Source organism: Sciurus carolinensis, chromosome 5 (genome assembly GCF_902686445.1).
Source record: "Sciurus carolinensis chromosome 5, mSciCar1.2, whole genome shotgun sequence".
Lineage (NCBI taxonomy): Eukaryota > Metazoa > Chordata > Mammalia > Rodentia > Sciuridae > Sciurus > Sciurus carolinensis.
In genome coordinates, this window is record NC_062217.1 from 94,652,979 (window position 1) to 94,678,754 (window position 25,776).

A 25,776-nucleotide genomic window follows, 5' to 3' on the forward strand; every position below is an offset into this window, starting at 1 on the left:
TTTTTTGCGCGCTCAAGATTGCTCCCTTGTTAGGGTTGCTCCCAGTTGGTCAACAGGGCAGGGACGTTATGTGATAAGCTCCTTCTCCAATTCAATCTGAGACACACCAGCTAAACTCAGCTCTGGCAAGTGCTGCCTGCAGACACACTGGCTTCACGGAAAGACCGAGCCCAGCGAGCAGCAGAGAGAGCATCAGATACGTGAACCCACTCGCGAGAAGCCCTAAACCATTTCTAGGACCAGGAACGCGCCGGCTCCCAGCACCGCGGCTCGCGCATGCTCAGTATAGGGGGCGGGCCGCGGCGCCGCCGGAAGCGCTCTCTCTCAGGCGGCATTTCCTTCCTGTGCAAGACCGGCTGAGGGTTCCTGCTGCTGCTGTTTCTTCCTCCGGGTGAGTAGCGGATTCCCTCGGGGCCTGGTGAGACGCATACAGGATCTCTTCGAGCTCCCTTAGGGAGCGGCTCCAATATGGGAAACCCCACCGGAAAGGTCACCTAGCTCTTCTCCACGTCCCACCTCATTGCCGCCCCCCAGCGCTCCGTAGCCCTTACTATCGAGCGGATTAACCTCCAAGGGCGTCCCGGGCCTTGCCTTGGCTTCCGGCCCGGCTTGGGCCCTGGGTCTTTGTGGGCGCTGCCAGCCAGACTTATGTCCATTTCGAAGGGAATCTCTATGGGCAGCCTGATTACTGTGGAGGCTTGGGGTCGTCCCAGGCGACCTCGGAAATAGGTTCTTAGGCGAAGGTGGCCGGAATGAGCAGGGTCTGGTTGTTGCACTGGTGCTGCTATCACTTTGTGCAAAAGCAGAGGTGATTTTTAAGGACTAGGCACGCTTTCACAGAGAATGATGTTGTTAATAATAACCTGTTCTCTGTGTGAAGGCTGGCAGGCCTCACACATAGGCTCTGTCTACAGGGCCTCGACGTCTGTGAAAGTGGGACTTTCTCTTTCTGAGTTTAAGAAACCCTTTGTAAAACGCTGCAGTGACCTAGAGAAATAATATGGCATGAATGCTTTACTCTGGTCTCTTACTCTGTCAGTAAATTGTTCATAGGTGAGGTAGTTTTCCATCCTGAAATCGAGAACTCAGAATAAACCAACTGATATTCATGTTTGCCTAACAGGTAACTGAATTGCCAGAGTTTTGCGATACATAGCACTGTGTATATGTATATATTTGTGTATTCGTTTTGTTGAACCTAATGTTTGTGCAAAATAGAAATACATTCTCTCCTGTTGTGTAGTTTGGCAACTTTTATTCTTCTGGAATGGTATTGTTACTGTAATAGCCTTACATTGGAGGTATATCAGTGTTCTAAGAATGACAGAAAAGTGTACATCCCATCTATAGATCAAATGAAAAGTGTTTACAGTTACAATCTACAAAGCAAGAGGTTTCTTTCAGTTTCATTTCAGGATTTTGAAGTCATTTAAAAAGGTAGTGTACTGTTTTAGAAGTGCCCTTAGTAATCCTAAATCTATTTTATTACGTTAATAATTTTAGAATAGGAAACTATGAAAACGGGTTTTTTGTGCCTTGGCATTTTAAAATAGAATTAAAAATGGTTAATATCTTAATGACTTTGGAATGTACTTTGGGAACAATCCTAATTTGTTCATGTAGTTCAGTTAATATCCAGTAGATGGCGGTTTATCACTACCAACTCAAACTTTATAGACAAATGAAATGTTTTGGTGGAATGTTACTATTTTTCACAGATTAAGTTAATAAAACCCTTACCTTGCCCGCTGGGTTATTTTCATGCATGAATTGCACCTCACATGGTGATACCACACATTCCTACTGCATTTTCAATTTTATTATGATGGAATTAAGCCTGAAGAAGTCAAATTTTCACTTCCTGTGAGAATTGTTGTATAACCCAGTTTTTCAAATCCATGAGGTATTGTGTAACCCATTTTTTAAAAATCCATCCTGATGGAAAAAAGCATACTTTGATTTGTTACCTGAGGAAAAATTTCAGTTAGATGGTTTCTTCCAGCTCCATTTTAAAAAATAATTCATTGTAATTAATATAATTAGTTCCTTAAGTAATTATATATTAGGCATTATTGTATATCCACTATATAGTAGACTTTGTGTATAGATGTTTAATAAATGCTTATTGAATGAATTAAATTGTTTAATATCTCTGGGCCAAAATTTCTTCATCTGAAATGAAGGACTTCACTTACTTAGTTGTTATGTTTAAATTATTATTATTATTATTATTATTTTATTTTGATACTGGGGATTGAACCCAGGTGCACTTAAGCACTGAGCCAATACCCAGCCTTTTTTTTTTTTTTTTTCCCCGTATTTTATTTAGAGACAGGGTTCCTGAGTTGCTTAGTGCCTTGCTAAGTTGCTGAGGCTGACTTTGAACTTGGAGTCCTCCTGCTTCAGCCTCCTGAGCTGCTGGTACTACCACTGTGCCCTTCAGATACGTTTAAATTAAAGAATTTCTGTGAAGTGAATAGCTCTTACTAATAACATGAAACCTTGACTTTTGGAAATCCTTCGGAAGTTTGACTTTGTTTTTTTTTTTTTTGGTGCTGGGAATTGAACCCAGGGCCTTGTGCTTACAAGGCAAGCACTCTACCGACTGAGCTATCTCCCCAGCCCCAGTTTGACTTTGTTGATTGGAAGATTTTTCTTCAGTAGAACAAAAAATTTTTGAATATTCTTTGTGTGACAGTTGTGAAGATGAATAAAATGTTAATACTGTTTATAAGGATTTAAACTCCTAATTGAGAATACATATAAATCCAATAATGATTAAAAATAAGATTTCTTAAAATGGTATAGTAGAGCTAAATGAATAATATGGAGGATTAATGTGATATGAAAGGCTTCATGGAGCAGATAAGGTTAGTGTTTGAAGTTGGGTAGCATTTGAGTCATCTTAGATGAATGAGGGAAAATGGCCCCTCCAGGGTGCAGGCAAATACAAGACTGAAGGGAAAATTTGGCATTTTCATCTGCCAGTGACTCTTGTCTGTTGAGCGTTCCCATTGAGAAATTTGAGAAATGGTGAGAGGTAAAAGGCTTTAAAGTGACTCTGGAGCTAGATGAGGATAGTTTTGAATGCTTGGTAATCCTGCGAAGGGAAAGCTTTGAGGTCTTGATAAAGAAGAAATAGAGTATATATTCTTGAATGGATAAGGAGGCATATAGTAGAAGTTTAAAAATATAAAAGTATTGTTGGAGCTGTTCTAGAGGAAGGAGATGAAAAGGATCTTTAACTTAGAAAAGAAACAATAATTTTACAGCTGGAGGGACCATGGATCTTAATCTATATGGTACCTAATTTTTAGGTGTTAACTAAGCTATTTGTACAAATTCTGATTTGCTCCTTTTCATATCAGTGCAAAATATATATTCCCGTGTGTGTGTGTGTGTGTGTGTGTGTGTGTGACAGAGAGAGAATCCGGTAGCATTCAGCACAACTTTATGCAGAGTTGAGTGGCATTGTTTGAAAATGAGATCCTGTTTCTCAAAATGCAATAGTCCCACCATCCCTAATAAGTTTATTGTTTTATATAGTTATTGCCTTTGATACTGTAGTGCATGCCCACTGTAAACCCAGCTGCAATTGTAGCTGTTAAGGGATATACTGTATGTAAAAGGGAGCATATCATTTCCTTTTTCCCTGTCTTTGGGTTAGTACTTTATTCTTGCGGTTTTCTTGGTTCAGATTTTTTGAAAGTTCTATTGTTTTACAGTTAGCTGGGTCATTGGGAACAATAGATTGGCTCAAAAAATTTAATGTCACTTATTAATTATGAAAATGTCATTTAAAATTAATCAGACTTTGAAAACTTGAAAAAGTATGAGAAAAAATAAGTTGGTTCATAGTTTGAATTTCACTTTCAAAAATTATCTGGTATATATGATACTTAATTGAAGAAATTGTAAGCTTCATATTTGTAAAATATTTCATTGTCAGGCGGCCTTTGTTCAGTTGAATTAGTGTTAAAGTCATCATTTTTCCAGATTCTCTGGAAATATTTATTTAAAAACTGAAAGTAACTTAAGAATGTGTTTTTCAAATAAAATTATTTTACTACTAAATAAACTTGTTTTTAATCTACATTTGCAAGAAAAGCTTTAAATGTGTTTACTTAATGTTTGAAAATCCATTTCTCCTTAAAAATGAAACACTTTTAAAGGTAGGTAATGTTTGAATTTGATTAGAAGTTAACTTCTTGCTTAGTTCAAACTATTTTAACAGGCTGTCAGTGTTAATGAATATAATTATTACCTAGTGATATTTCTCTTTGTTTTTTAAGGTTAACAATCAAGATGGTACATGCTGAAGCCTTTTCTCGTCCTTTGAGTCGAAATGAAGTTGTTGGTTTAATTTTCCGTTTGACGATATTTGGTGCAGTGACATACTTTACTATCAAATGGATGGTAGATGCAATTGATCCAACTAGAAAGCAGAAAGTAGAAGCTCAGAAACAGGTATGATTGAAATGTTTGAAGATAATTTTTCTTATGACTAACAAACATTCTCTTTCAAAACTAAAAATAGAGCAGATTTTTAAATTAACGAGTTCTGAAAAACTCATAAGAAATGCAATGATACACTTATTTAGTATCTTTATTCCTAAAAGCTGTTAGTAAAATTATTGATAAACTATATGAGCAATTTATCAGAACAAGAAAAATGATGAAAAAAAATAGTATTTTGTTGTGAACATCCTCTAGTATATTCTTCTCAGCTTATAAATGAAGGAATCTAAGTAAAAATTTTCAATAGATTAAACAAAATTAACAACTTCAGTAATGGTATACATTTTGCTTTGTATGACGTTTGAAATTGGATAATGCAACAAATTGTCAGTGTTAGACTTAACAAACTACTAAAATATAAGAAATTCCCTTGCCACTGAGTTGCATCCTCAGTCTTTTTATTTTTTATTTTGAGACAGTCTCTCTCTAAGTTGCATAGGACCTCGCTAAGTTGCTGAGGCTGGCCTCAAACTTGTAATCCTCCTGCCTCAGCCTCTTGAGTCACTGGGATTACAGGCATGTGCCTCTGTGCTGAATTGAGTTGTGACTCTCCATTCATTCAATAAGCATTTATTCTTGGTGTTAAGGAAAAAAGATGAATAACTCTTGTTCTTTCAAAATACTACAGACAAGTGTTGAGAAAAGGGCTACATTACAGGCATAGCTCTTAAATTGGTAAAAAGTGAAAACCACAGTTTCATAAATACTGTTAGTAAATATATATCTGAAAAATAGTTTGGACATTTATGAATTTATTTATTTCTTATTCTTTTTTTTTTTTTTTTTTTTTTTTTTTTGTGGTGCTGTGAATTGAACCCAGGGCCTTGTGCATGCGAGGCAAGCACTTTACCAACTGAGCTATATCCCCAGCCCTGAGCTTATTTCTTAAATATGATTATAAAACAGTTGGCTCAAGGTCTGTCTTATATATTTAGCCTATTCATAACACTCTGGGAAGTCTGAGTAGTGTAGGCTGAAAAACAAAAAATGATCATGAACAGGTACTCTGCTGCACACCTGTAATCCCAGCAACTTGGGAGGCTGAGGTAGGAGGATTGCAGGGTTGAAGCCAACTGTGGCAACTTAGCAAGACCCTGTCTCAAAATTTTAAAAAAGGGCTGGTATGAAACTCAGTGGTAGAGTGCCCCAGGATTTCAATCCTCAATACCACCAAAAGAAGGAAAAAAAACAAAAACCAGATATATATTATATACCTCACAGTAGCTTTTTTTTTTTTTTCCACATCTGAATCAAGAAAGTCAGTTTTAGTCTCAGGTTAAGATATTGATAAGATATATCATTTTCAGCATTTTAAAAGGCAGGAGTATGACTTTTAAACAACGATTTTTGTCATTGTTTTTCCTGGGCTTCTAGGAGCTCTGGTGGGGGGGGGTATATATATTTTATTTATGTGTATGTATGTATATATATATATATATATACACACACACACATATATGTACACTTATTTGTGTGTGTGTGTGTATATAAATCGTGTAGAAAGTAATATGGATATTAAGTGATACATGAATAGATCACATCATTAAGCCTTTGTTGAAAACTATATGTATAGTATTGTTCTAAATATCAGGTATGTGAGGTGTCAGATAATCTGTCCTCGTTGTGCTCATGGTAGGGAGAAAAGAGTTGTCTGTGACAATATGAATTACAGTAGTAAATAGCATGTTCTGGTTGCCTAATGAGTAATACAGAATATAAACTAGTTTTGGAGAAAGGATTATTACCATAACTGAGGCAATTGAGTATGGTTACATGAAAGAAACCTCTAGGTTAGCAAGCAAGGACAATATTAGTAGAAAGAACATAAACATTATTATAGTGGGGTTAGGAATAGCAAGACCTTTTATTAATTATGTGGTAGAACCTGCAGGGAGATGTAAGGACTCATGCTAAAGGGTCCTAATTATAAATCAGAGAATAGAGCTCTACCTTTTCTTTCTTCAATCTTTAATTTTCTTGTGGGTAGACTGAGGCTGATTAAAAATAGTACGGCATTTCAGAAGTCCATCATCAACTGAGGAGACATGCTTTTTGCTTCTAATGTTATCTTGTTTCACACTAACTTACTAATGTTTAAAACATCAAGAAAAGATTATCATGGGATTTGCTTGTCTAAGGGCTGTAGCTTATGTGCATTCTGTTCTTTGCTGTATTTCTGACCAACTATTGAAATATACTGTTGACCAGTTGAAGACTTCTATGTAGGCAATAATAAACCATTAAATATATTTGAATAGGTGGGTAATATGCAAAGCTCTGCTTTTAGGATAATTCACTTTATGGTGGTATATAGGAGGAATTGATATCAAGAGGAAGTAAAAGCAAGATATGTTAGTTATGGACTATAAAAATTCTGACAAAGACCTAAAAATGGAGCAAAAAGGGGAGTGAAATAAATTCAAAAGTGATAACAGAAAGGACTCTGTGATGATGTGAGGAAAGAAAAAGGTCTTGGTATAAAGGAATCAAAGTTTGTCTGGACTCCTCAACTCATATTTTATAGAGGTTTAGAAATTGTTAGGGCACATTTTATGAGATGATGACATTTGATATGTGCATCGATGGTAGGAATTCAGGGAGAAGTGTTGAGATAGCAATTGAAGTTGTAGAGCTGAATCTCAGCAAAAAATGTCAGTCTTAGAGGTACTTTCCTTTTGCCCATAAGTAATGGGAGTCATTAAAGTAATGAGTCTCTGTTGAAATGGTGTAAATCTAAAGATTTTTAGAGCTTTTTCCAGAGCACTGTGATCTTCCCCCACCACCATCCAGAGTTATACATACAAATACTTGTTGACAGCTTCTGTTGTAATTGTCACAATAATCAATGCTGATTGATGACTGTACTGAGAGTGCTGAGATCTTCAAAGGAGGAGCGATAAAGGAACATAAATTGTAGACTAAAGAGTAATCCTTAGCACATTCCCATCATTTAGGGAATGGGAAGATGATGTGAAGCCAGTGGAGAAAGACTTAAGTCAGTCTGGGTTACTATGTACCTTAACTGAATTTCTGGTATAGAAAATTAAATAAACTAGATAATATTTTTAAAAAATCCTTTTAAGGTATTCATGAGCTATCACGAAAGTAAGGAATTCTGCCTATACCAGTGACGGTATTCATGAGCTATCACGAAAGTAAGGAATTCTTCCTATACCAGTGACTTGGGAGGCTGAGACAGGAAGATGGCAAATTTGAGGCCAGGCTCAGCAGTTCATTGAGATCCAATCTTAAACCAAAAAAAGATCTGAGAATGTAGCTCAGTAGTAAAACACACTGGATTTAATTCCCAGTACTGGGGTGGTGGGGGGGTAAGTAAAGAATTCAGGTAAGAAGTATTTCAGGCAATACTTGTTGGAAAATAGGAAAATGAATGTTGTTGGTAAGAATATAAAGTAGTAAAATTATTTTAGAAGATAGTTTGATGTTATCTAGGAAAGTTGATAATGTTGATATTAAATGACCCACATGAACTTGTCACCATGAATCAAGAGATGCCTACAAAAATGCTCATGCTGTCCTGCTTGTAATGGAAAAAATAGGAATCAACTTAAATAAGTGAATAAATGTTGGTATTATGTATGCATAGGGGAGGAAAAATAATTCTCTTTTGGGCAACTATGACAAAAGATGATTTACAAGAGAAAAACAGTTTCTTTTCAGGAGTATTAAGCAAGTAACACCTAAGAGTATCCAGAGATGAATAACTCAAAAGATTTGGTTAAAAATGAGTTTGTATTAGTATTTAGCAAAGGAATGATGGATTTAGAGAAGTGACCAAACCAAAGGACCTGAGTCTCAGGGAACCAAATTGTGGGAGTAAGTATATGAGAAACCAGAGGTAGAGAAAAACTAGTGCCTATAATCTGAGTGACTCTGAAGACTGAGGCAGGAAGATCAAAAGTTTAAAGGCAGCCTCAGCAATTTAGTGAGGCCCTAAGCAACTTAGCAAGACCTAGTTTCAAAAACAAACAGTCTAGGGATGTTACTTACTGGTAAAGCACCCCTGGGTTCAATCCTTGGCACCAAAAACACCCTCAAAACAACCAACCAAACAAACAAACAAAAAAAATAGTAGAGTTTGTTATGTAGATTTCTCTGGTGAACATTTTCAGGATGTGTCTAACCTGGTATTTGTGCTTAACTTCTGTCCCTGGTAGAAGGGGAGGAATGACACTTTCGTAAATTTATGTCTTGCTTTCAGGAAAATACAGGGAGGGCAGAGGACTTTTCTTATATGTATTTGTTCCCTTTGAATTGCACTTAGCTCAAATATGGCATTCAGCAGAGAAAAGTGACTAGAATAAAACCAAGATAATTTAAGGTACTGATCATAGTCATTTTCACCTAAACACACCTGTAGCATACAAAACATTGAAGGCTGTAATAATGGTTCGGTGTAGCATTGATTCTCAACTGACTTGCCTATGTTCTGGGAAGAAATATCAGAATTTGAGGAAATTGGTGGAGTGGTGAATATAATTTTTGAAACCTCCAGAGATATTTTTTGTTATGCCCCTCCTCACATTGTCTCACACTATCTGAAGAATGACTTTTGTATAAAGTTACTATTACTTAAAGGAAGAGGTTGCAAAAGAGGATTGGTGTAAATGTTGTGGGTCATATTTCAAGAAAAATATGACCTAAGAAAGTGTAGTAAGTTTGGTGAAATCATTAAGCTTGGAAAGAGCATTTTCATTTGGGTGGAGGCAAGTACAGTTTGAGGTAAAGAATATGGCCATTCCATTCAGGTGGAGTGATGTACACCTGTAATCCCAACTACTCAGGAGGCTCAGGCAGGAGAATTGCCAAGTTCGAGGCCAGCATTGATAATTCAGACTCTGTCTCCGAATTAAAATTTTTAAAAAGGAGGGCTGGGGATATGGCTTAGAGGCAGAGGGATGCTGAGTCAATCCCCTGTACTTGGTGGGGGTGGTGGCGGGGAGAACATGGTAATTTCATAGTTAGGGAAAAAGAAAGAAAAGGCTAATGGAGGAGGAAGTAGATTAGATTGCTAAAGAGGCTGTGTAGTAGATGAAGGTAGGTTCCAGGAGGAACCAGGAGGAACTGGGATCAGTAGTTAGAGGAACATTTTAAGATTGAGCTAAGTTTTTTTTCAGTAATATGAAAGGGAGAATGTGTGACTGAAAGTGAAAGGAAGTGGAGGAAGTTGGGAACCTGCTGAGGTAAATGTTTAAGCACTGTTTAATGGGATTTAATTATTATTGACTGTAGAACATTAGGGCATAGTTGAAGAAAGCATAAATTTCTTGGGATCTCAATTTTATTTTTGTTTTGTTTTGTGCTACTAGGAATTGAACCCAGGGCCTCATACATGGTAGGCAAGCCCTTTGAGCTACATCCTAGCCCTTGTTATTCTCAACATTACTTAGCAGCTTGGTGTCAGAGTGGATGGTATTGCTGAACCAGTATTGGGGATAAAGCTAATTAGAAGTATAATGGGTTCTAAACAGACATTATTACCTCACGTACATATATGATTGCATGATCGATGTGATCCTACAATATGTACAATTAGAAAAATGAGAAATTTTACTCCATTTATATATGATTTATCAAACTGTATAGATGCATTCTACTGTCATGTACAACTAATTAGATCAAATTAAAAAATTTTAAAAAAAGAAGTATAAGGGGTTCTAAGAATGGCATCATCTAACTAATGACCCTATAGTCCAGGCTATTGAGGATGTTAAATATTGGCAGGTGGGGGAATAATTCAGTTGGAAAATTGCCAGGAATTAAGGAATTAGAGTGTACTTTGAGAGTGATGAGATCAGATGTGAATGTGAGAGAAGAAAGATATGACAGATCAGAAAGAATACTGAATCTAAAAACTTAGATATAGAACACTTCTTTGAGGTTGCCAGATTATTAGTAGACTTTGTGTTTTTTTTTTTTGTTTTGTTTTTTGTTTTTTTGGTGTTGAGTATTGAACCCAGGGTCACATTACCACTCCCCTTTTTAATTTTTATTTTGAGGCAGGGTCTCACTAAATTATTTAGGACTCACTAAGTTGTGAGGCTGGCCTTGAATTTGCAGTCCTCCTGCTTCAGCCTCCCAAGTCACTGAGATTATAGGTGTGTGCCACCATGCCTGACCCTCATGTGATTATAAAGGCATTGCAGTTTGAAGGTGTAAGGTAAAAGATGGCATAGTAGCACTGAAATCAGGAGTAGTAACCTGGAGGTAGTTTTATGTTGGATTAAATGGAATATTTGTAAATAACTTCTAGTCTGAGGTCAGGAAAATCTGCAGTTTGTGAGAGATGTAAGATATTTAATGGTTTCTGTAGAATGTTATAGAGGGACAGGAATCTTCTGGATATATGCTGCTGCTCAGATCATATTTAATATATAGTTGAAGAGTTTTAGTAGATGTGCCTGTAATAAACAATGGGTAAGAGTAATTGGGATATTATTATTGTCATCATCATCATCATCATCATCATCATCAAGGATTGAACCCAGGGGCACTTAACCACCGAGCCACATCCCTAGCCCTTTTATGTATTTTATTAGAGACAGGGTCTCACTAAGTCACTGAGGCTGGGTTTGAACTTGAGAAACTCCTGCCTCAGTCTCCCCAGTCACTGGGATTACAGGCATGCACCACTGTGCCTGGCTGATACATTATTTTATTTAAAAGCTTTAAACTAGGTATTGTGTCACTTGTCTGTAATCCCAGCTACTTGGGAGGATAAGGCCAGTAGGATTGCAAGTTAAGCATTTTAGGGAGACCGTTTCTTAAAATAATATTAAAAAGGACTAGAGATATGATATAGTAGCTCAGCCTTACCTAACATGTTCAAGACCATGGGTTCAAGCCTCAGTATCACCAGTGAAGAGAAAAGAAGAGCTTTAAAGTACAGGATGGGTGATTCATCCTGGAACTTTTGTGGTCATTTATAAATATAATATTTTGTTTGTCATGTTAGTTAGGCTATCTTATTTTCCTGAGATTGTAATTTAGTAATAATGGGCCAGAAAAAATTCAGTACTCCAAATTCTTCGTATACAGGAAGGTTATGTACATAACTGTGGCCTTAGTTATCTTATTTGTCATACTGTCATTACATCATCATCTTAAAAGAATAGCTCAAATACTTTATAAAGAACAGTATACTGGAAACTTAAACTGAAATTTGCAAATACTAGGTAATTTTAAAAACAGCCATCACTTATTGACAATTGGAAGAACTATTTGTTAACCCAGAAAATAATTGTAAAACTGCATAAGCACTTTTAAAGCATATGGTTTACTGGAACTGACTCTTAGAAGAGTTAAAGGTGAGGTAAGTAGGAAAATTAAGATAGGAAATCCACAAGGAACAAACAATATTGTCTGAGCAAAGGAGTAGATATAGAATTAAGGAAAGAAAAGCAGTAAAAAAGGAAACTAGAGGAAAAGAAAAAGCTCAGTTTAGTATTGAGTTTTATCATAAGCATAGTAGAAGAGCATCACAGTACAAAGACATCTTACCCAGGAACCTTAAGAACCATATGGTAATATCAGATATTACCCTAATATTACGACAGTAAATACACCTGTGCTAAAGGAGAAGTTTGCTGTCTCCACGTTGTCTAGAAAAAGATGTTTCTAGATTTTATCATAAGTTTGTGATAAGGACTTATACTTAACATGTGAAGATTCTCAAATTCTCTGCTAGTTCCTCTTTAAATGCATTTCTTAGGATTGTTTATCAGTGATTTCCTCTACCTACACTTAAAATGGAGCAGTTCAGCTGTGACCTCAGTGAAAGAATCAGAGGTTGTCCTTGTTTCTGATCTAAGTTTAATTAGTTCCTCTGTGTTTTTCACTTTGTTAATGTACTGTGTAGCTTTCTAAAATTATTCCTCAAAAGGACAGTTAATCCTATGAATCTTTTAGAACTTGAATGAAATGAGTGTTACTGTACAATAGTTCCTTTTCTGTTACTTCTTTTCCTCAATTCCTCTTACCTACTCCAGGCAAAAATATTAGTTCACTGTTTCCTATCCCACTCCTCCCACCCCCCGCCCGTCCCACTTCTTAACGGTTTTTAATAATTGTACTTCACATGAAGAAAAAAATAAAATAGGACAAAAGGGTAATAAAGTAATGTGAAAGAGTAAAAAAAATAGTGTAAAATAAAAAAAATATATTTTTAGTTCTAGATGGACACAATACCTTTATTTTGTTTAGTTTTTTAAAAAACTATTTTTTATTTATTCATTTTTTATGTGGTGCTGAGAATTAAACCCAGTGCCTCACACATGCTAGGCAAGCACTCTGCCACTGAGCTACAACCCCAGTCCATATTTAGTTTTTTATGTGGTGCTGGGGACCGAACCCAGTGCCACATGCTAGGCAAGCGCTCTACCACTGAGCCACAACCCCAGTATCAAATAGTTTTTTTTAAAGAGTTGGGTATCCAGTAAAAAGTCATTTTCCTGCCTTTTTTCGGTGCCAGGGATTGAACCCAGGGGTGTTTAACCACGGATCCATATCCCCAGCCCTAATTATATTTTATGTTGAAACAAGGTCTCACTAAGTTGCTGAGGTTGGCTTGGAACTTGTGGTGCTCCACCTGCCCTTAGTCTGCTGTCACTGGGATTATAGGTGCCGGCCATCAGGCCCCGCCTCCAGCCTATCTTTGACTTCCTCCCCCACATTTTCTTTCCGTGGAGATAACCCACTTTAAGAAACAAGCAAATGTTGATGACTGCAAAATTTTATTTTCATCAATCTGTAAATTATACAAACATATCATTTTTAGAGTAAACCAATCAAATTTCGTGTTTCTAGTTAAGAGATATTTTAGAATTAGAGGTTCACTTAATAGTTGGATAACTTGGTATCAAAACCAGACAGTTGATAACTTGTTCCTGGGACACAGTTAGTTTGAGGGTAGTTCTAATGTGTTTTTTGGTGCTTTCTTTTCATTTTATTTGTTAATTATGTTTTACTCTCCCAAATAGGGAATATTAGTGCTTCAGGAGGACCACAGCTTTCAAATTAAACAAATCAGGGTTTGACTTTGAGTAATGATTCTTCCTAGTTATATAATGTTGGCAATTGTTTTTATTATTTTTTTAATTCAATTTTTTTTTTGTCTTTTTCGCAGTGCTAGTGCTTGAACCCAAACCTCACCCATGCCAGCAAGCACTCTGTCACTGAGCCACGTCCCCAGCCCATACACTTAGCCGTTTTTTAAATTTCTTTGAATTCCTCTTCTGAAAAATATGGCTAATAATAGCTACTTCTCAGGAGCAATTTAAGCTTGATTTTAAAGTACCCAGCACAGTGCCAGCCATGTGATAGGAACTTAATAAATGTTAAATTCTTTTTTCTGTCAATATTATAGTATGACTACAACCTGAAGTCATTGTTAAAATTAAACTGCTGTTGCAGAAAAAAAGATTCTAGATAAACTAGACAAAATTCAATATTTTCTGTTTCTATAAACTAAACAATATAGTTAATTTATTTAGGAAATTTCAGATATAAATAAGGTGATTATTGAAAACAAGAGACAATCATGATACCGAATAACACTTTCAAGAAAGCTAGTTTTGAAAGTAGGGTTTATCAACTTGGGCATTATTGACATTTTATGCCTGGTAATTCTGTAGAATATATGAAGGGAGGCTTTCTTTTTTATTTATTTTATTTATTTTTGGTACCAGAGATTGAACCTAGGGGTACTTAACCACTGAGCCACATCCCCAGTCCTTTTCAAGTTTTTTTATTTTGAGACAGGGTCTCACTAAGCTATTTAGGGCATTGCCTAGTTGCTGAGGCTGACTTTGAACGCACAGTTCTCCTGCCTTAGCCTCCCAAGTCGCAGGGATTATAGGCATGTGCCACTGTGCCCAGCTATTGTGTGCATTTCAGTTGTATATATTGGTGGGAGGAGGGGGGCTTTCTTATGCCTTATAAAATGACTAGTAGTAGCATCCCTGCTTCAACCATCTAAATGCTGATAGCCCCTTCTTCCCCTGTCTCCAAGTGTGATAGCTAGAAGTATTTCTAGACATTGCCAAATATCCCCAGGGGACAATTTTTCCCCAGTTGAAATCTACTGTTTTAGAGCACTGCCTAAAAAGAACACATGTAGGATGGCTTCACATTTATAGCAGCATAATGAAAAAGAAGAATAATGTCTTTACCAGTGCTAAAATAGGATACCTTCCATAACTGACACATAAAAGCTTTACAGGCTGTGAAAGAGAAGGCATTTTCAAGAGATAAAGGAACCTGGAAAGGTTACTGTATCCATTGGTGTTTTCATAGGACACGGATAAATTGAAGATTTATTCTGTGTGATTATCCGATGTGACTTATAGCACTTTTTTAGAAAAACTATTACTAGGATATGATTAACATATATTTTTCCTAATAACCTAGCCAAACTGATAATGAATTTCCTTTTTAGAGTAGCCATATCCTTGACAAACAAGAACTCACATCAGCAAGAGCATCTCAGGAAAATGTAACAAAAATTGTAACATTTTAAAACATGATTTACTAGAGTACCTTTATTTCTAAAATGCTCATTTATTTGAAATTTTAATGTACATATAGATTTTTGAAGACTTTTTAGTGGTCACCCTCCCCCTGCATTTTATATGGAGAAACCAAGGCAAATATGTGTAATGGCTAGAGTTTGGGCTCCATAGTTGTACTGCGTGGATTCAGATCTTGCCTCTTCCATTTGCTAGCCTGTTATCTAAGACAGATTACTTACTCATGCTAAGCTTTAGTTTCTTTTTCCATGAGAGGGGAAAAATCATTCCACTTTTTAGGATCACTCTGAAGAGTCACTGACTTCATCTGTTTACTCTGTTGTCATTATCTTGGGCACACTCAGAAAATGTTTGCCTTCAAACATTTGTTGCATTAGTAGAACTCATACATTTAAAACTAATTTTGCCCTACTTCCAGAATACACATACACACACGTTATTTAGAGTAACTTTTTTTTAATCTCTAGTTAACTAGACCCAGGAATTGACGACTACTACTACTACTACTACTACTTATTATTATTATTATTATTATTATTATTATTATTATTTTAGTTATAGATGGACACAGTACCTTTATTTTATTTACTTTTATGTGGTGCTAAGTGCCTCACACATACCAGGCAAGTACTCTATTGCTGAACTACAACCCCAGCTCCCAAGAATTTACTTTTAACTAAAAGGGGACAGCATCTCAAAATATTAAAATTAGATATTTACAGACACCTATGGTAGATACCTAGGTAATTTGAAGGCAGTTGGATATCCGTTTCAGATTCTCTGCTAATTTAAGGAAAGAAACTCCAATTGTACATTTCTTGGTATCCTTAACTACTTGGACTTTTATCTTGAGGTTTTACCTTTTCTTGTATGTAACTCCTACTAGGAGAGAGAAACCAAATTGTACCCTAAAGACTCCTTAAAACCATAGGAGGCCATATTAGGAGGTGCATACTTTATTCTTGTATTCTATTTTCTCATTTCCCAAGAGCTGGTTAAATTGCCCTGGTTTCTGTGGAGTGGAATTTTTTTTTTTGTAAAATTCTTAGTGTCTCACAATAGGGAAGGATAAGACCAAGAAGCTGAGACTATTCCTTGAAAATTCTTGTTTGTTTATTACTTTTTAAAATATCTTATCTATCTTGAAGTGCCAGTAACTAAATATCAAACCAAAAATGATCACTTGTTTTTTTCTTTCTAGGCAGAAAAACTAATGAAGCAAATTGGTGTGAAAAATGTGAAGCTTTCAGAATATGAAATGAGTATTGCTGCTCATCTAGTAGACCCACTTAACATGCATGTATGTATCCTTAATCTTATGATTTATTTATTTTTATTTCATCTAGCTTTTTATATTGAAGTGTGGAAGATTATGACTAGGTTCAGTGATTCTCTAGGAGGAATCACAGGACTTAGCATGTAATTGTGTTCACAGATATGATTTATTCTGCTGAGTGGATACATGGCAACATCAGCAAAGGGAAAAGGGAGTGAAGTAAACTATGGAGAAAGGCAAAATTTTCCAAGCATTCCCTCCATGTGAAGTCATAAGACCTGCTTAATTCTCTCATCAACAAGTTGTGACAACACATGAACAATGTTGTCTTCCAGGAAGCTTACTAGAGACTCAGTCCAAGGTTTTTAATTGGGGGCTATTCATGTAGACTTCATCTTCCTTAGGCATTTCAAAATTCTAGACTCCCAGAAGGAAAAGTGGTATTCACCATAAACCACATCATTGGCACACACTGTTTAGAAACAGTGAACTGTTGTCAAGGCATTGCGGGAAGGACCAACTTGTAAGTCGGTCTTTCTAAGGATAACAGTCTTAGGCCTGCTATGTTACTTTTTTCTGAACACATTTGGTCTAGGAAAACTTGTAATTTTATGTATTTGTCATTGTGTTTTATAGAACTTCTTTAAGTCATATGGGTGTTTGATTTGTGGAGTTTAAATCTAGATTTTCTTTTTTTTTTTTTTGGTACCAGGATTGAACCCAGGGGTGCTTAACCACTGAGCCAATCCCCAACCCTTTTCTTTTTATATTTTATTTAGATAGGGCCCAGCTGAGTTGTTTAGGGCCTCAATAAATTGCTAAGGCTGGTTTTGAACTCCTGCCTCAGCCTCCTGCTGCTGGGAATGCAGTGGTGTGCCATTGTGCTCAGCTAAAATCTAAATTTTCATGATATATTATGGTGAACAACACAGGATTCTAAATCCCAGTTTTTCTATTTGTAATCTGGGCAAATGGTTTTCTCCTTAAGTCTCAGTTCTGATGTCTATAGTGTAGGGATAGTAGTATAATACCTGTCTATATATTTCATAAATATTTTTTTTGAGGATTAGATTGATTTAGTTTATAAACTCATATCTCATGTCCAAATCATAGCATTTGCTTTTCTTTTTCTTTTTCTTACTGGGAATTTAGCCCAGGGGAGGTTTACCCCTGAGCTGTATCCCTAGCCCTTTTTATTTTTTATTTTGAGATAGGGTCTTACTAAGTTGCTTAAGTGCTAAGTTTCTGTGACTGGTGGTAAATTTGCACTACTTCTGTCTCAACCTCTTGAGTTACTGGGATGGATTACAGGCATGTGCTGTTGCTCCCAGTGTTTCATAAGTTTTGATGGTTTTACTTTTTTTTTTTTAATATTTTTAGTTGTAGGTGGACACAATGCCTTTGTTTTTTATTTATTTGTATGTGGTGCTGAGGATCAAACTCAGTGCCTCACATGTGCTATGCAAGCACTCTACCACTGACCTACAACCCCAACCCTGATGGTTTTACTTTTGATGAATAAAAATCAGAAGTCCAGTTTGATAGGTTATACGCCTTATCTCTAAAATTCCTATTGTGTTAACCATATCTTACGTAAAATAGGTACATTCCTGCCAAACTCCTCCCCATCAGGTGGTGCTAAATTATCTTGAGCTTGCTAAATTATTTGAGTATTCTTGTGGAAGCGTATTTCCTACTAATAAAGGAATGAATTCCATTTGTTAAATTCTTAACAGATTTTTGAGTGCCCCCACCCCACACGAGACACTGGTGATTAAACCCAAGGCCTATCCCATGAGAGGGAAGGGCTCTACCACTGAGCTACACCCAGAGCCTTACTGCTTCTTTTTTAAATAGTAAGAAACTGACTTCTAAATTTCATTTTCTGGTGTCACTAAGTTTATTGATATCATTACCGTTGTGAATTGTTTACTTATGTTAATATACAATTTTAACTTTTTATTTTATATGTGTAATTACCAGATTATATAAAGGTTTACAATTGGGGGTGAAATTTTTTTGCTTTGCCAGTATACGTTAGTTGTAAAATTCATACTGACTTTTACTTTTTGCCAGGTTACTTGGAGTGATATAGCAGGTTTAGATGATGTCATTACGGATCTGAAAGACACAGTCATCTTACCTATCAAAAAGAAGCATTTGTTTGAAAATTCTAGGCTTCTGCAGCCTCCAAAAGGTATGGTAAAGAATATATATTTGCCTAAAGCATTAAAAGTCTAGAAGACATTCAGACTTTCAGGCCTAAGAGAACCGTTTTTTGTGTGTGTGTGAAATCAGATTCTCCAAAGAATGCTGAGATCCAGTGAACTGTTGTGTAATAGTTTTAAAATAATTAGTCATTCTTCTTCTTTTTTTACCCAAGATTGAACCCAGGGGCACTTAATCACTAAACCACATCCCCAGGCCTTTTTAAAATATTTTATTTGGAGACAGGGTCTTTCTAAGTTGCTTAGGACCTTGCTGAGTTGCTTAGGCTGACTTTGAATTCATGGTGCTCCTGCCTTTGCCTGCTGAGCCACTGGGATTGTAGTTGTGTGCCACCATGCCCTGCCTTGATCATTCTTCAGTTCTAAAATGTATATAAATTCTTTGCTTATTTGTAGTTATTCACCACTTTGAAAACCTTAAGAGTTAAGAATGCTTATAACTGCATCTCTAAATATAATCCATTTAGTCTTGTTTATGCATACAGTCATGCTAAAGTCTTATTAAAGGCAATTCAGATAAAGCATGCAGAATCACTTTTAGTAAGAAAAGTTGGTCACTAATAAGGTAGCATATTTGTCACTAATGAGGATTATTTTAAATTGGAATGTGTGTGTATCAGTCTTTTCTTTCTTTTTTGGGGGGAGGGTGGGGTACTGGGGATTGAATACAGGGGTGCTCAACCACTGAGCCACATCCCCAGCCCTTTCTTATATTGTATTTAGAGATAGGGTCTTGCTGATTTGCTTAGGGTCTCACTAAATTGCTGAGGCTTTGAACTCAGGATCCTTCTGCCTCAGCTTCCTGAGCAACTGGGATTATAGGTGTGTGCCAGCTTAGTCTTTTCTTTCTTATCCTAAATATTTTATATTTACCTGCAGTACTTAACAAGTAAAACCCTTACAAAAAATATCCATCTTAAAAGGAAGTATGAATTTTTAAGCTTCTACAAAGCACAAAATAAACATACTTGATTTGTTGAAATTCGTTATAAAAGTACCAAGTTAAATTCAAGAAACTAGTTAAAAGATTGTGAAACTAATAATTAAAACATAATGCCTCATGTTAACTGTGGACTGCTACTCATTTACCACTCTTCATACATATTAACACTGTGGAGACTACTATAGAAAAGATGCCACATTAAATATTACTGCTAAACTCACTGATAATGTGTCAGAGGATACAACTTGAATCTTAATGAAATATAACATAATACAGGAATGGAGATGGAATATTTAAGTGAATAATTATAAAGATAACATGTAGCTATCACCCATGTCAAGAAGTGCAACATTGATATATCCTTAGGTGCATCTTATTTTTCATAACTCTGCCATATTATGAGATTTAAAAGCCTTCATTCATGTTTAATTTTTAGACACTAGCAACTACTTACTTAGTAACACTAATTGTGATCTGGGGAGAGGAATAATTGGAAAATATGAATCATCTGTCTAAAGTACTAGGAGAGGGCTGAGGAGATTGCTCCGTTAGTAGAGTGCTTGCGTCAAAGGCCCTGGGTTCAATCCCTAGCACTGCAAAAAAAAAAAAAAAAGTACTAGGAATAAAACATTAAATGATCAAGGAATACTTTGAAATAAATATGACGTTCTAAAAGTACTGCCTATGTATATGATGGTGTAACTGTAAAGTGTACAAAATACAGAGGCTCTCATGTGGAAGCTATGTTCTAAAAATTCTGAGGTACAATTAATATTTACATATGCATTTGCTAGTAAGTGTACAGTTCACATCATTAAAAGATGAAATGTAATAATTCCAAACACCTGCAATTGTCCATGTGTTTTCAGTTTTAAATGAAACGACATTAGATGACTGTTCTTTATTGTTTCACGTGGTCTTCCAAAAGAAAAATGTCAGTTAAAGGATCAGATTATAATTGACTTAAGTAAATTTTAAGCAGCTAAATGCACTTAATTAAAAAAATCACAAATTCTTCTTTAAAATTTTAACATATCTTGGTAAAGCTTACGGAGTTAAATTTTAAAATCAGCTTTAGAAAGGTTTAGTTTATAATGTTTAAAACTTGAGTTAGTTGATGTTGTGACGTGAATCTTAAAGAATTGGGATCAATAGGAAAATCTATGTACTTTTCAAAATCTATGTATTTTTTCAAAAATCTCTCTTTTGAATCCAGGGGTGCTTAACCAGTGGACCACATCCCCAGCCCTTTTTGTATTTTATTTAGAGACAGGGTCTTGCCGAGTTGCTGAGTGTCTCACTAAGTTGCTGAGGCTGGGTTTGAACTTGTAATCCTCCTTCCTCCCAAGTTGCTGGGATTATAGGTGTGTGCCACCATGCTCAGCGAAAAATCTGTCTACTCTTTAGGAAAAGTTTCACCATTATTTTGAGGTGCCTGATATTAAAAAAAAAAATTATTAAGTTTATGGAAACAAGCTGAAGTTCTTCATTTAAAAAAAAATTGAAAAGTGGGCTGGGGTAGATCTCTTGCCTAGCTTGCTCAAGGCCCTGACTTTAATCCCCAGCATGGAAAAACAAAAACAAAAACAAAAAATAACTTCTCTTTTTGACATGTGTTTATATAATATTTTATGCAAAGTATTTTTCTCTCATGAATTTCATTTTTATTGTCCAGCATTAAGAAAATTTTATATACCTCTAAATCCGTTATAGTTTACCCCAACATGCCATCTTTAAATGTTGTCATTCTTTAAGTACTGTTATGAGAATGTTGTCATTCTTCAAGAACTATTATATGAGAAAAGTTGAGATTTGAATTAAGCAAATATTTTAACAAGTCTGCAGATTACAATTTTTATCACAACTGTGTGGAAATTACTTATTTTTAGACGGGCATAATTTTATTATTTTATTAATTTAGAGAATGTGACTCATTTTAGCTGAGGAACAGTGATATTTCCACAATATTCAAGACCCCAACCTGTTTAGTTCCCTTTGTGTTAAAAGAATTACCTCAAGTTATATTTAGCAGCAAATTGTGGTCAGTGGTGACTGCAGGTTAGTAATAGAGTTTTATTCTTTGAAAATGAAAACAAAACAGACTATTTTCAGTACTTTTTAAGAAAAGATCATCATGGTTAGAAAAAGGAGCACATCCTTTTGAATAAAACTATGTTCTGAACAACTGCAAAACAGTGTTTACCATAGTCTGTTTTTACATTGTCTGTTATTTCTAGGCTGTTATCAGGATGCTATAATGCTGTGTTTGCTTGTGAAGGTGAAGATATTAAATGATTTTATTTCTCGACCATTGACAGAATGGTATGAATTTGAATGTCAAGATGATGGTCTTAGGTATCCCAAACAGGACCTTTTCATAAAGGGAAAAAGCACAAGGTTACTATAATCCCTGCACACATGTCCTTACTGACATGGAATTTAGAACATAGTGACTTGCTTTTTATTGTTTTTTTCTGTGATTAAAAAGAATAATAAAAGCAGATTTGGATATTAGGAAAATATATTAGAGTGGGCCTAATTAATATCTTGATATTATCAAATAAAGCAAATATTTCATTTCCTTGAAGATAATAATAAAATAATGTTAATTTTCAGGTGTTCTTCTCTATGGACCTCCAGGCTGTGGTAAAACACTAATTGCCAAGGCTACAGCTAAAGAAGCAGGTTGTCGGTTTATTAACCTTCAGCCTTCAACATTGACTGATAAGTGGTATGGAGAATCTCAGAAATTGGCTGCTGCTGTTTTCTCCCTTGCCATAAAGCTACAGCCTTCCATCATCTTTATAGATGAAATAGGTATGTTGTTGTCTATGTTAGCATTTTAAAAAGTAATTTTAAAGGTAATATTTGGAAAATCAGATTTGCTTTTTAATGTTAGGCTTTGCTAATAAAACAAAAGACATAACCAGCAACCAAATATTCTGTATCTTATATCTGTGTTTTAGAATGAATTGTAGCCTTTTCATGCTCTGATTTGATTGACTTTTCTCTCTTAACAGAATTCGGTGGAGATACATGCACATGTTTTCTCATGCATGTGTTTATCTACATCCTAGAGGTTGAACCTTCTTCAACTTCCCTAGGATTTCAAGTTCTTCAAAATGATTATACTAGACATTCACACCAGTGTATAGTTTGTTTCTCTACATACTTTCTAAGATTTTTATTTTCAGACATTAACATTAATTTTTGCCAGTTCGAAAGTCAAAAATTATCACACTATTGTTTTAATTTCTATTTTTCCTAATTACTAGTAAATTTGGATATCTTATCATATTGTTCAGCTATTGGGTTTTTTTTTGCTTGTAAATTTCCAGTTTTTCTTTGCAGTTTTTATATTGTTAATTTGAATATAGTCACGTTTATCAATATTTTTCCTGAGTTATTATTATTATTTTTTTTTAGTTGTAGGTGAACACAATACCTTTATTTTATTCATTTTATATGGTGCTAAGGATCTAACCCAGTCTACCACTGAGTCATGATCCTAGCCCTCCTCTATGATTTATGCTTTTTATATCTGGTTCACAATACTTTCACTATTCCCACAAATACTCTTTTATAAAATAGACCATCCACCAGATTGCTAAATAAAAAGCACAAAATTATATAGTAGAAATAAATCTGAATACATTAGCTAGCATAATAACAGCAAATTAACTACACTTCTCAGTTAAAGAAAGTTTGAAATTGTTTTAAAATTCAGTTATGTACTCTTTTGTTAAGATGCATACCAGAACCCAAATATTGAAAGAATAAACCGATTAAAAAAATTCCCAAGGCAAATAACCAAAACGTTTCTTTCTTTCTTTTTTTAAATTGCCTTTTCTCTGTTACAGATTTAGAAGTTATATATTTTTCTTATAGTGAAACATTTAGCATACCTACTTGTCTTTTTTTTTTTTTGGTATGGGGATTGAACCCAGGGGTGCTTAACTACTGAGCCACATCCCCAGCCCTTTTCATTTTTGATTTTGAAACAGGGTCTCTCTGAATTACTTAGGGCCTTGCTAAGTTGCTGAGACTGGCTTTGAACTGGATCTTCCTACCTTAGATTCCTGTTGCTGGGATTATTGATGTGTTTCGTTGTACCGGCCTATACCCATGTCTTAAAAGTCTAAAGCTAATCATAATCTCTGCCCTCCTCCCAAATTATACAAGGACCTTAGAACTTTTACACGCTAATAATTCCCCCCAACTTTTACATGTTGTCCAACATTTTTTATTTTATACCTTACCTTTTACTGTTGTTTTACACTGACATTGCTTTTTCAGATACCCACGTTTGCCAGTTTTTTCTTTCACCATTGCTTCTTGAACCCTGCCTTTTCTGGATTTAATTTTCTTACTAAAGTTTTTTAAATTTCTTTCAGCAAAGGTTGTTTTTAGATGAGAGTGTTAATTCTGCCTTATCTCTTAAATGATACAGAATTATTTTCCCTCAGCATTTTGAAGTTTCAATTTCCATTGTTTTCCAGTCTTTCTTGCTGCTTTTGAGAAATCTGCTTATTGCCTAATATATCTAAATATTGAATCTTTTTTTCCTAGTTGCTGTTATGTTTTCTATTTGCTGAGTTTTACTCTGGGTTTTAATCTGAGGATTCATGACTTCTGTTAATTCTGAAAAATTCCTCCGTATATATTTTTTGAATGTTGTAATTCTTCCAATACATAAATTATATGAAGGGTAAATAATTAAAAATTAATTTCTAAGTTAAGAACCTTTTTCTTTTTAGACTCCTTTCTACGGAATCGTTCAAGCTCTGATCATGAAGCCACAGCCATGATGAAAGCTCAGTTTATGAGTCTCTGGGATGGTTTGGATACTGATCATAGCTGTCAGGTATTTGAGTAAAATTTGTCTTCACTAAACTGGTTATTTTATTATTAATTAGAAATGTGGCAAGCCACTTATTATACTTCATACAAAAGTTTTTTATACTTACTATTAAATGATGAGAATCCAAAAGAAATAGTTTGTATGACTCGTCCATTTTGAGGGCTTCATGTTTAACAAAACATTAATAGATCATCTAAGTACCTGAAATAGATGGTGGTGGAAGAGAGAAAACCAGGGTAAAGCCTCTCCCTGGAATTTTCAAAACCCTTATACTAAGGAAGTGACTAGTATCTATGGGTGTTCTATATATAATTCTTTTTTATTATTCTTTCTTTTCCTCTTGACCCCTCCTTTTGACTCTTAACATAATTCCTTATAGTTTTTCAGTTCTGTGTGTGTGTGTAGTGTTAGAGTTGAAACTTCAGGCCTTGCACATGCTAGGCAAGTACTCTGCCACTGAGCCCTACTCTTGGTTCTTATGTCCTTTGTCTCCTCTTTTTACCTTGTTCAATAGTGGCTGAAATTTGTATACTTTATCAATTTCTGTCACATGTGCCTTCCTTTAGGATTCTACCTTTAGAAAGTCTTCTAGGCTTTATCTCTTGCTGCTGCAAGGATATGAAAAACATGTGTAATTTCTCTTGTGTATGCCCCTAAAGAGAAAACAGCTTTAGTTTTCAGTTTTCTTCTTTGAGTTCTCACTTTCATTTACTTGACCTCTGAATATTTATACTTTTTTGCCATGTTAATGGTGCGTGTGTGGGTGTGTTTTGGCAGTGCTAGGGAATCAAACACAGAGCCTAACCCATTAGGCAAGATGGCCACTGAGCTGCATCCTCTCCCCTCAATGATATATTTTTAAAGTAAAATTAAAATTCATTTGGCATTTTAATTTTTTTCTGCATATTGCTGGAAATAGAAATCCCAAAATCATTTTCCCATGTTTTCTTCATGAATTACTTATGTCACATGGAAAAATTAATGTCATTTTAACTTTACAAGGTATTTATTTTGTAATCTGTTTTGTGCGTGTGTGTGTGTGTGTGTGTGTGTGTGTGTGTGTGTATGTGTTTTGGTACTGGGAGTTGAACCCAGGAGCACTTAACCACTGAGCCATGTCTGCAAGCCCTTTTTATTTATTTATTTTTTATTTTGAGGCAGAGTCTTGCTAAGTTGCCGAGGCTGGCTTTCAACTCATAATCCTCCTGCTTCAGCCTCCTGAGCCTTTGGAATTACAGGAGTGCACTACAGTGCCTCTCTTGTTTTGTCTTTTCAAAAAACACAAATATATTTAAAATCACATCTTTCATAACTGTTATTTGGCAGAGATGGAAATAGAACCCAGGGCCTTGTGCATTTTAGACAAGCATTCTACCACTGAGCTATCCCCTTGCCCTTTTATC

General features: G+C 35.4%; 1 protein-coding gene across 2 annotated transcripts in view; it reads left to right on the forward strand.

The window, feature by feature from the left end:
* Positions 1 to 280: 280 nt before the first annotated feature.
* Positions 281 to 25,776, forward strand: part of Atad1 (ATPase family AAA domain containing 1) — a 42,472-nt gene continuing 16,976 nt past the window's right edge. Inside the window, exons 1-6 of one of the 2 annotated variants that reach the window (XM_047553711.1) lie at positions 281 to 391; positions 4,293 to 4,467; positions 16,267 to 16,365; positions 18,418 to 18,538; positions 22,129 to 22,329; positions 24,270 to 24,376. In XM_047553711.1, the coding sequence (XP_047409667.1) occupies positions 4,306 to 4,467; positions 16,267 to 16,365; positions 18,418 to 18,538; positions 22,129 to 22,329; positions 24,270 to 24,376 (690 nt within the window). In that variant the 5' untranslated portion in view covers positions 281 to 391; positions 4,293 to 4,305. The other variant, XM_047553709.1, reaches the window with a different exon arrangement.